At 34.0% G+C, this 12,925-nt stretch overlaps 1 protein-coding gene across 1 annotated transcript; it reads left to right on the top strand.

Moving 5' to 3' along the window:
- Nucleotides 1–10,893: 10,893 nt before the first annotated feature.
- LOC149559754 (1-aminocyclopropane-1-carboxylate oxidase-like) lies at nucleotides 10,894–12,916 on the top strand. Its single transcript, XM_089824269.1, has 3 exons — nucleotides 10,894–11,062; nucleotides 11,562–11,809; nucleotides 12,049–12,916. The coding sequence occupies exons 1-3, from the start codon at nucleotides 10,961–10,963 to the stop codon at nucleotides 12,671–12,673; spliced, it is 975 nt and encodes a 324-aa protein (XP_089680395.1). The 5' UTR covers nucleotides 10,894–10,960; the 3' UTR covers nucleotides 12,674–12,916.
- The last annotated feature ends 9 nt before the right edge of the window (nucleotides 12,917–12,925 follow it).

The following is a 12,925-nucleotide window of genomic DNA, read 5'->3' as shown; positions in this document are numbered from 1 at the left end:
GTAGGCCTTTCACATGGCATCACTTCAGAAGAGTGAGAATTGAGTAGCATGTTACTGGTGGTTTTTCCCAAATTGGGTTTCCACGTAAATCACTGTTTTATGTGTTGATCTTTTATGTATTATACTTGCATGTTGATTTATAATAACTTGCTGAATAGGAATGTTTGAAGCTTGGATGAATGAATGGTTGAATGAGCTCACTATACTTAGTGAGAAATTTTGAAATAGGACATTTGGACCTTGAATAACTGATTCACACCAGCCCCCCTCCCTCTTAGTTATTCTAAAGTATTTCTAACAAAAATGTCTCCTCCTTTAGCATCTAGGAAAAAGGTAAATGCACCTACGAATCCCCCTTCAGAGAAAGCATCCATCCCAACTTAGGTTATAGAGGATAAAGTTTTAATTCTCCTCTTGAAAAGATGTACCAAAAATGCTTTCTTTTCTAAAATATACCTTCATCTAGGACAAAACTATCTAGCTGATATAAAAGTAACTCAAGTGATTTGTTTAGTTTTCCTTATAAAGTGGATTTACCTATTTGTCTATGCCTATACTATGTTGACTACAAATAGAGCTATGACACAATCTAGAATCTATATAGATCTAGGTACTTGGCCCTATCTATTTGATTTTTTTCCTATACCTTCATCCTAGAGAAACCTATCCATCTTTTCTCTATGATGAATTATAGGTTCTTTCCACCCCAAATTTGACTCAATATAGTTTATAATCGATAATACTCTTTGTAGTTGGATGGATGATCTATCCCCTCTATATGCATATGAGATTAGAATAGAGGACCTTAATGAAATGCATAGATGGAGTGAGGACCCCTTTCTAGAGTTAGAGTTTAATCAATAATATATAGATATTGTGATGACCTACTAGATATATAGTAGTAGGATGAGATAACTTAACCAATAGGGAGAGGGAGTAGAGATTGATTGATATCTATATGTATTATACATTCTTGGAAGATACCGATTACATAAATATCTAGATAGTGGATAGTTGGATGCCTTCCACTAGTCCAAAGTTTATCTATTGATCCTACCATCATTAATTTTCCATAGTTCAAGGGGTCATCCATATTAGATAATTCCTCATCTTTTAGTCAAGAATCTCTAAATGAAAAACATAGAAAAGAATCAAATGTGAGTATGGATGGATATTCCTTCCTTTAGATATGAAGGTGGTTTTGAAAAAATATGAAGAAAAATGTAGAGAAAAATAAGGAAAAATGTAGAGATGAATGATAGATCAATACCCGACAATTAGTTATTAGGAAGCTTGTTCTATATCCTTCAATAATAGTTCTTGGAGAAGAATAAATATGCAATCTAATAGATCTCACAACTTTTCTTCTATGTTAGCTAATAATGGAAGAACATGAGAGAGAATTATGCTTCAAGACCTACATTCACTTTTCCTTTATAATGGTGGGGTCCTTCCTATCTCTATATATTGATTATCTTGATAGATCATTCATGTATTTTCTCCACCAATAAATAGACCAAGAGGAATAGGTCATCTATAGATACATTTAACCAAAAAATAGAGATTGTTCACCCATCCTACATCTATAGTTTGTAGTAGAGACTCAATAATATAGATAAGGGAGATATCATGTATAGATAGATACAGTTAACTTGAATCAACTCCCCATCTTATAGGAAGGGAGAGGAGTGGAGTTTACCTCTCTCCTACTCCCACCCACCCCGAGTTTCATTCCCCACCTATCCCACCTATTCATTCTAGGATTCTCCTATTCTATGAGTCCTAAAATGTAGATCATAGATAAAAGAGCTATAGGCCCCCTAATTTCCCCTCCCATATAGACTCCAAGAATTCTAGTTTTAGGAGGTAGACACGTTTATAAGGGGATCTAAGTAATACTCTTTCCCCACCATTCCCACAAAACCATCTCTTATTATAGTTTAGTTTAGAAAGCTTTGCTAAAAAACATGTTCTTAGGTTTGGGGAATAATCCAAACTAAACTATTCTATGCCATGACCTCATTAGATTACCATTGTAGAAATTACAATGGGGTGGGTTGAACTTCATGTTTGAGCTATTAATATGGTCATAATAGGGCCCAAGCCTAGTTATATAGGTAGGGTGCACCCCTTTGTGAACCTGCTTCAAATCTTTAGGGACCTATTCTTTACTATTATAGTGGTTTGGAGGTTAGGGTGCAAATATTCCTTCTAGGTTAAATAGGGAGACTAGACAACCAAAATGAGTGTCAAAAGAAAAATTGAGAGATTCTAACTTATTCACATAATAAAAAAGTGCAATCAAAACAATTAAGTTAAATAAATTGATATACATCAAGAAGCAAAAATAAGAAGCAAAAAATTAGTAAGGTGGAAAGCTTTTCAAATTTCCCACTCTCGGCCTGAAACTCAGTTTGATGCCTTCCTAGTCTTCAAGTGGATGGTTCGCTCCCCACTAGAGATGGCTTGTGAGTGTTTGGATCTAGAATTAGTTTTGTTCGCTAAGTTTCAGAATGCTTGTGTACTACATTAGGTGGTAAATCCTAGCCTCATAGAACCATATGCCATTCCTAATGTTTGTGCCTATTTAAGTCCCCAACTTCTAGGGGCCACTACGATGGCTATGGACAAGGATATGACCCCAAAGTCAAATTGGCTAGGGGTTGTCATTATATCCAAGATTACTATGGACTCTGGAGAGAAACTGACCTTTTCTGTCGGGTCAATAGAACCACATATCTCACTTCCAGACTTTGTGGTTGATTTGATTTTGTTAGGTCTTTCCTTGATCCTTGTTGGAAATTTGGTCTCATTTTGACCTATGGTAGATATGGTGAGAAAATGGTGCTCTATTAGGTGAAATCTCTTAGGTTTGATGTCCATGTCCATGATGGAAGGCTTCTTTAATTTTTAGCTCCCAGTACTAAAATGGACCGTGATTCGATCATGGCAAGATCCTAGAACTTTGGAAAACACCTTTAGATGATTGCAAAATGGAAACTATAATTTAACCTTGAGCGTGACCTCTACATATTTGCACCAATCTAGATAAGGTTACCCAGAATCACCTTGGAATGTTTGGATGAGGAAGAATTTAGATGACTTGGAAACTCCTTTGGAAAGTTTGTTAAAATGGATATAACAAATAGCACCAAAACCAAGCTAGGATTTTCTAGGTTTTGTGTGAATGTTGGTATGAATAAACCATTGTTGACCATGGTGGATCTGATCTCTAAATGGGGTATTTGGTAAAAATCATTAGTTTATGAGAATGATGCTCCCTTCTACCAATGATGCAACATGTCTGGACATTAGATAATGGAATGCAAGTAGGGCTAGAAACTCAAGAACATAGGTACCTCATCATGTGTCATGGTGGTAGAAACCTCAAATACTATTGAAATGGCTAACCAGACCAAATGTCATGAGAGCATGGAACTGGTAAGATTGATGGAAAAAAGTGTGGAAGAACTTCATGATATGAACAATTTTTTTAGTAAGGATAGAGATAAGGTGACAACCCTTATGAAGGAGGATGTTCAAGGCCCATAAGATAAGGAGATCATATGTGGTAAAACTAATTAAAAAGAAACAACTGAGCAAGAGGATGGGGAGATTTTTGAAGTGAAATCCATGCAACTGGATCATCTTGGAGGAGGAAAAATGAAATGGGGGATGGTGGATGAGTTTAAAGTTATTATCCCCAACAACATTTCCCTAAATAAGGGAAATAACTTGCCATTCACACATGGAACCCTGGTGGTTTCACTCCTCGGTATTGTGGAAACACTATCGCCTACCTATGAAGTACCAAGTCTTGACTACCTAAGTAATGAAGTGGAATGTATGGTCTTGAAGACAAAGCCTAGAGGGGGATATAGGGTTAATGTTGGGTCAAGAATGAGGGTAGGGAGACCTCCAATTAGGAACATCCATCATAAGGAAACATAAAAGGATATAGCATAGGAGAGACAAAAAACCCATAAGGAAATCCAACCACATAAGAGATGAAGATTATATCCTCAAATTTTAGAGAGACTAATAGTCCTTGCAAGTAGTACTAAATTAATCCATAGGTCATTGAACTTAATACATATATGATTCTTTTATAGGAAGTAAAAATGATAAATCATGTTTTCTCTAGAATGGTTACTTACATTTGACTAGGTGCCAAATTTTCTTATAGTAATGCTAATGGTGCTTCTGGTGGCATTGCAACACTATGGAACCTAGACATGGTGGTGGGCTTAGTGATCCTACTCAATACCCATTTTGTGGTCATGGGTTTCACATCCCAAGTTGGTAGCTAGATTTTTTTCAAATTCTATGTTCTGAACACTTGAAATGGTAGACTAGTTGTTCAGGATGAGACAACTAGAGTGGTTGATGCTATGAGATAATAAAACATACTATTCATGGGTGATTTTAATACACCGCTTTATTCTTTAGAGAAAATGGGGGGCTTGGAGAACTTTTCTGAAAGTACACATGACTTGGAGGGTTTCCTTAGGAGGAATGACTTGATTGATACTAATCTCCAAGGTCCTACTTTGACTTGTTCAAACAATAAATTGTGGTAAAATTTAATTGAGGCTAGGTTTGATAGGGTCCTTATTTTAGTTGAACGAGACATTTTCCAACATATATCCTTATTGAAGGATCCGATGACCATATTGGACCACTCTATGCTATATTTTTCATGGACACAGAGTCAACCTAACAAAAAAAGGCCCTTTAGATATGAAATCATGTGGCACTCACACCTAGAGTTTAGGGATTGTATTGCATGGTGGTCAAATAATTCGGTTGAATGAATGATTATGTTTTGTATTGCTAGAAAAATTGAAAGAATCCACAAAGAGGTTTGTGGATGGAGAAAATATTCATTTGGAAACATTTCCAAGGAAACAAAGACTACTAAAAAGAAATTGGTATCTCTTCAAAATTATCTAGCACAAGGGTAATGCTAACACTATATAGTAGGAGGAGAAGGAATGTCAGGACAGGTGGAAGGCCCTCCTAAATTGAGAGAAAACCTTTTGAAAAACAATATCTAGGGTCTAGTGGTTGGGCGAGGGTGACCAAAATATAAGCTTCTTCCACAGATCATTGTCAAGGAGAAAAAAGAGAAACACCATAAACTTGCTAGTTGATGATAATGCTAAGGATAGAAAAAAAGGCCAATAACTATTTCAAAGAAATCTACAAAGCCCTAGTAGTTTAGGTCAGTAGTAAGAAGGAAAATAATATTTTAAGGTCATTTAATTTGGTGGTGAATAACTAGATAAATGAGGCCATGAGTGGTAAGGTCAAGGAGGAGGAGGTAAGAAAGGAAGTGTTTAGTATTCAAATTAGTACAAAGCCTGAGGAGCCGATGGGTTTCCCCTGGCCTTTTTAAGGAATTTTGGGATATTGTTAACTATGATGTGGTTCACATGGCTAATGACCTCATCAAAATTGGCAAACTATTGAAGGAACTTAACCAAACATTCATTGTTCTAGTTCCTAAGATGGATGACCCTAGACATCTAGAAAATTTTAGACCCATTAGTCTTTGCAACATGATCCCTAAAGTTCTAGCCAAGATTATGGTTAACCACATCAAGCCCCTTCTAGATAGGTTTATAAGACCACACCAGAATGGTTTTGTGTCGAGGCAACGAATCCTTGATGTGGTCATAAGAACACATAAGGAAATTCACTCTATGGAAATGAGTAAGAACCTACGTATGAGACTTAAACTTGATATTTCCAAGGATTATGATAAAGTTAGGAGGGGATTTCTTTTTCCTATCCTAAATAATTTAGGCTCGAATGAGAATTTTATTATAATTTTCCAGAGTGCTATGAACACCATCATATTTCTGGTTCTTGTTAATGGGGCCCCTGTTAGATTCTTTTCTTCTTTTCATCACTATGGCAGAGGTGCTAAGTAGAATCTAGTGGCCATTGATAACTCTAGCAGAATAAAAGATGTAAAACTTGCATCCCCATGCCCACCATAAATTATCTAACAATTTTTTGATGACACCTTCTTATTTGAAACCTCTTCAGTCAGTGAAGGTAGGAAATGGAGAGCTATTTTGAATTAGTATGCAATGGTTTTGGTACAATGCATAAACTATCAAAAAAGAAAAGTGTATTTTTTAAACATAGACACTAGTATGAGAGAAAAGGTGACCAAAATACTAGAATGCTAGGATATAATTCTCCTGGATACCTATCTTAGTCTCCCACTCACAATTAATTAGTACTAGAATGGCCTAGTTGAACACTTTTAGAGAAAGCTATCAAGATGGAAAGGAAAGATCTTTGCAGGGCAATCCAGTGTATTTTTGCTCCATCTTTAAACTCCCAAGTAGATATAGAGACATTCTTAAAAAATTTAAAGAAATTTTTGATGGTCATGTTCTGAAGAGAATTCTAGGATGGGCTTGGTGATGTGGGGAAATTTCTTCCAACCTAAAGCCCTTGGAGAGTTGAATATAAGGATGATAGGACATATGATATAGGCCTTCCTAATTAGTCAACAAGAGATTGATGAACTCTTTGGGTAGTTTGTGGAACATTTTAAAGGCCAAGTATCTTGGAGGGGACTTGTTCCATCACTTCCTATGGACCCATGCTCTCCCCTAGGTTTCTAAAATTTAGAAAAATGTGGTGCACATATGGAAAATTAGAAGATGGGTAATTGCTAGATTGTGGCAGATGGAAACAACATTAACTTCTCAAAAGAAAAATGGCTCCAAGATGACCCCCTAATGCACACTAGGTTCCAACCCTTGTGTGAGACTTGTACTAGGCATAATGATACTCTGATTCAAAGCTATATCACCCCAAACTATTAATGGATAACAATTTATAATTAGGAGTTTACTGCCTAATAGGCCTTGTCCTAGAACTATGAAATCTTCTTTAGTGTTATCAAATTCCCTTCACCTTGATGGATGACTCTTTGGTTTGAAGACTTGCCTCCTTAGGTTATGTCACCATGAAATCAGATTATCTTCATTGTTTGAGGTAGGATGTAGCCTAGGGAGATTGGAGGCAGGTCTGTCACTCATGGATCCTGTTAAAGATAAATTTATTTCGAGTGGATGGCCTTACATGGGACTATCATCACAATTGATAATCTATAAAGGAGAGGGTGTTAGCTTGCTAATTGTTGTGTTTTATGTTACAAAGATGCATAATCTATCCCACACCTTCTCATCCATTGCCCTTTTGCATCAGATGTGTGGATGATGCAGGAGCATCTTGGGTTGCACTGCGATCCAACATATTTTCCTTCTTTTTCATTGCTAATGAGTTGGAATTTTTTGCATTGCCGAGTTTCTTAGTTGGTATCAAGTTCATAGTGGTTGTTGAGTTCATAGTCACTACCAAGTTATCCTTTGGTCATTTAGTTCATTTGGGTGTCGAGTCTATCTAGCTACTAAGCTTGACTGGATGTTGAGTACCTTTGGTTGCTAAGCATTGTTGAGTTTGCCAAAGTGCAGTATTTTTCCTTGACTTAATTTTTTGAGTTGTCTGTGTGTGGTTTCTTATTGGAGCCAACCTTTGCAATTAATTTTGTGATAGGTATTTTCTAAGACCCAACTTGTGCCTTGTTCTAGCATTTAATATTGAGTTTATGTTGGTTGTATTGCAATAGGCTGACTTGTGGCCATGCATGTAGTTAAAGAGGTCTTTGGTAGAGTTTTAAGATGAAATGAAGGAGGAGAGAAGACAGAGCTAGATGCAAAGTCTGATCATTGAAGTTTGAATATGATTGTAATATCATCATAACCCATAAGGCCTTACAACTAGGCATCTATCTGATTAGTTGAAGATTATATGAAGGCATTTGTTCCTCTATCTCCTAAGTTTTCTATATTTTGGTGTTTTTGTTTCACTGTGTTAACTCTTGCAGGTGGTTGAATAGCTAGGTGTGCCTTTGGCCCTAGTTATCTCATCCCTCTCTATGTTAGGTGGTATCAAAGTAGACATTCGTCCTTGTGGATATTCTATATGTGGTATCAGACTATCACAAGTGGACCCACATTTGTTTTATTTTGGGGTACATGATTTTTCACAATCTTGCATATTAAACCTTTTAATCAAAATCTTTCTATAATTAGTTTGAGTGATCAAAATCTTATCATCTTGTCTGAGTGATCAAAATCTTATCCAAAATCCTTCATTTCAAATGCTTTTGATAAATATTGTTTCATTTCATCAATAAAAAATTAATAAAATCTTATTACAATTAAATCATTCACAGACAAGTAAATAAAAAAATATAGATTGATGTTCATCATTCTTTATCAATATATTTGGATTATTTCTACTCTTGATACACCCTTCCAACACCAACACTACAAAAAATAATTTATCAATTTTATCATGTCTTGGTCTTCGTGCTTGTTTGAGACTATATATTTCCTTTTTGAAGTAACATATCAAATTTTATTTTCCCCTTCTACAAATCCTTTAAGTTGAACAATATAAATTTCTTATTTTGAAATGCTATTTAAAAATGAATACTTAACATCCATTTGATGAAGATCCCAATTGAGTTGCATAGTTGAACTTAATAGGAAGTACAATCATTATTCTAATAATGTTGGTTATAACTATCAGTGCAAAAGTATCTTCATCGTCAATCTATTCCTTTGTTTAGTAACCCTTATTAACTAATCTAGCTATGCATTTATAAATAACACTCTCATCATCAAACTTTAATTTGAACAACCATTTAGTGTCTATAGAATTTTAATTGCAAGTTGTTCAATTAATTATCAATTTTCATTATTCATAGTTGAATCATATCCTTCATTTATTTTATATATATATTCTATATGATCCCTAGCTTCTTCAATTTTTGAAGTTCATCTATGCTCATTACTAGGGCCAATGAACCATAATCATTATACTTAATGATGCTTTGATTTTCCTTGTTGGTCTTCTTTCTTTGTCATCTTTTATTGAGTATCTTTTCCTTGACTTGTTTCATTTGCACTTTGATCATGAGTTTTTAAATCTAAAATTATTAAACTTTTGCTGAAATATAATATATCTACTAAATAAATACCTCAAGGGTAGTAAGATTATATATATATATATATATATGATTGACTTTGCATGAAGTTAAATATTATATTCTCATTTGGAATATGACAAATTTTCTTACTTGTAAAGATTCTCAAATGACTAAGAACAAGCTTAGTGCAAGTGTTGTGCTTCATGAGAAGCTTTATTTTCAATATACTTGGTAAGTCTCCTATTTAATAAATAAATAGTTTTATTAACTTCTTCAAAGAACAAATTGTTAAAGTGTTTCTCTTGTTTTAGTACACTCCTAGCACACTCTAGAATTGGTCTTTTTCTTTCTTTCAACTAAACAATTTTGTTCAACAGTATGAAAAATTGTATGTTTCTTAAAAAATCTATTATCTTTGCTTGACAAAATTTTGTAATGTGTATAAATCTCATTGATATAATCTAAGACATTGCGAGTTGTTCATTTTTCTATCATAGTTTTGAACTCTTTAAAATATTCAAACACTTCTCTCTTATTTCTTAAATATGTTAATTTTTTAGTATAAAAACTTAAAACATTATATTATAACATTAATTATTTTAATTTTAAATAGTTTATTATCTACCTAAAGTTAAAAAATAGTAGTTTACAAGAATTCATTTTGCATATTCATGATAGTTCATTTAGTATAACCAAACTTGTATCTTTTATATTATCCATCACATATAAATGATGCTTTATAAATTTATGATAGTCAATATAATATTCATTACATATAAACAATTTAATAATTATATAGACATACCATTTTATTTTTATTATATCTAACTTATGTTTTAATCATTCATTACTATTTAATCAATGTTCATAATATATAAATAGGGTTTATGTTGTATACAATTTTGAATATAGTTCAAGGAGTTGAGTTTGATTAGTTGAAGCATTGGCGTCTCATTATAGAAATCCAGGTTAAGATTTCTAAAAGAAAAGTTTAATATGAAATATTTTAGTTCCCATCTTGGTCTTCTATCATTCTTATAATTAGCAAATACAACTTGAAAAACTTCATAGCATAGATCATACCCTGTAAATTGTCTCCATATACAGTAAAATAAAAAATATCTCAATTTTTAGAAATATATCTAATGAATCGAACATATTCTTAAACTAGTGTATCCATACTATCAAAATAGCAATATAAGAAAATTGTATACAATAAAATGAAAAATATTTTAATTTTCATAAATATATCTAATGAATCAAACGTAAAAAATTACTACAACACTTGCCCTTAAAAAATTAGGACATCTAAATATTGTGTGCAACATATAAATATTATCTCTCCATCGTTTAGTGGCGTTGCAACTTGTTATTCTGCATAGGACAAGGCTGAAAAGAAATTATTCTTTCTTTCACAATTTAATATTGGAAACGCTTCCTGAGCGACTTTGAGCGTGTTTTGAAAGAGATTCAAACGAAAGTTCTCACCATAGAAGAGAGATTAAAATTGGGAGACGATTGAGAAAAAATGGCACGTGGGAAACGAGAGTTTAACCCGCTCAGAGAAAGAAATTCTTCTGTCACATTCACAGACAGATCATGATGTAAATAGATCTTCAATTCCAGTACGTCAATATACGAATTCCGCTGTAGAAAATTAACAATCCTAATCAAACAACAATTAGATTTAGCTGTAGAAAATTAAGCTGCGTGATTTGAATTAAAAACGATATGCACAACAATATTCATTTCAAAGTAACGTGGTTTAGTTAGATAAGAATTCTTCCACGTGAAAAGAATATGTCAGTGACGTCGAATTATTTTTGGCATATAAATAGGGTCCCAGGGTTGCATACATTACCAAGCGTTCATGTATCTTTCCAGTTGTGAAAGTTTGTTTAGCATTTGATTGTCTTTTGGACTTCGAGCATATTTGAAATGGGCATTCCATTGATTAACGTAGAGAAGATTGATGGAGGAGAGAGGAAGGCCATTATGGCCCAAATCGCACAGGCTTGTGAGTCTCCCGGATTTTTTCAGGTATGGGTAAAACAAGTTTATAAGGAATCTGCATTAACGGAGTTGGGACCGTTCTACCATCATTTTATCATTGTTTTGCTACAATCTCATTTAAGATCCAACAAGATTAAAACAACAAAGTAAAATGATTGTTAAGAGATAAAAAATGATAAGAAGGGTATGTTTTACTTAAATAGATAAGAACAAAGTTTTGAAAGAGTTTTGGTCAGTGTCGGGAGTTCTTTCTTACAATTATTTTACCATTGTTGCGTTATAACTTTATTATTGATTTGATTGCCATTAACCAGTCATGCCATAAACGATGTTTTAAGCATTCATCAAAATCTATTTAATCGTCATAAGTGAGGTTTACTTCGTTGGAAAGTTGAATATAAATTCACATATCCCAGCACCACTGTTGTTACTTTTGAGTTCAGGTCTCAATCAAACCATAAATTATTCATTACAAACTTGTGTAATTGGTAAGCTCAAATTGACTGAAGTGCTTTAATTTTCTCAGATTACAAACCATGGCATTGACTATCGTCTTCTGGACCGTGTTAAAGAGGTATGTTCACAGCAATATAAGATTAACAGAGAACAACACTTCAAGGATTCTTCACCAGTAAGGGCACTGAACAAAGTCATTGAAGCTGAATCAAAGGGAAATAAAGTTGTGAAGATTGATAATTTGGACTGGGAGGATGTTTTTCAAGTCCACGAGATGAAAGACACAAATTCTTGGCCTTCAGAACCCAAAGATTTCAAGTGCGTACAATATTCAATAGATAATAATCTATACTACTGGACATTTCTATATTTTATCTCTCTATAAATTCTCTAAGCAATTAGCAAACATAATCGATAGAATCAATTCAAATAATTGAACTTTGGTACATATTATTTTCCTATAATCTAGGATCCTATAATCAGAGTAAGCTCTGTAATTCATTTGATTCAATTTGGTTGAAAACATCTCGCTCATTAACCTTTTGCATTTTATATAGGGATATAATTGAGGAGTTTCGCGGTCAAATATTCAATTTGACAGAGAAATTGTTGGAAATAATAAGTGAAAGCTTGGGACTAGAGAGAGAATATCTGAAAAGGGTATTTGCAGGGGAAGAGAAGGAGAATCCATTCTTTGGCACAAAGGTGAGCCATTATCCTCCATGCCCAAGGCCAGATCTGATAAAGGGAATCCGTGCTCATACAGATGCAGGTGGACTCATTCTTTTGTACCAAGATGATGAGGTTCCTGGCCTTCAAGTGCTCAACAATGGCAGCTGGATTGATGTGCAACCAATGCAACACTCAATAGTTGTGAACATTGGTGATCAGATAGAAGCTGTGAGCAATGGGAAGTATAAGAGTGCATGGCATAGAATTCTCCCAACAAAGGATGGAAACCGGTTATCAGTGGCATCCTTCTATAATCCTTCATACAATGCAGTAGTGAGCCCTGCACCTCAGCTCCTTGGTCAAGCGAATGGGAATGCTGCTCTTGAATTAGCTGCTTATCCAAGGTACCCATTTGGTGATTACATGAAGATTTACTCTCAACAGAAGTATGAAGAAAAGGAGCCTCGCTTTAAATCAATGGAAAGATTGAGTGAACATGATTCTTGCTGAATGCAAAACATGGTCAATAAATTTATCCTAATAAGACTATTTATTTCCTGTAAAATGTTGGTCAATGTAGTAGAATGTTTCAGTTCAAGTGTTGAAACATTGTTGCTTCTGGCTTTCAACGTTCTATATGGTTGTAAGGCAATGCTCTTATGTCTGGTTGAGCTATGTATCTATCGTTCCTATTCTTCTGTGTATTATTTTTCATAATTCAATATAAAAAATAAATTTGTGAATTTGTATTAACACTAATTT

This window comes from Cupressus sempervirens, chromosome 4 (assembly GCF_028749045.1).
Source record: "Cupressus sempervirens isolate cs-2001-9-10 chromosome 4, ASM2874904v1, whole genome shotgun sequence".
NCBI lineage: Eukaryota > Viridiplantae > Streptophyta > Pinopsida > Cupressales > Cupressaceae > Cupressus > Cupressus sempervirens.
This window is presented reverse-complemented; position numbering and strand designations above follow the sequence as displayed.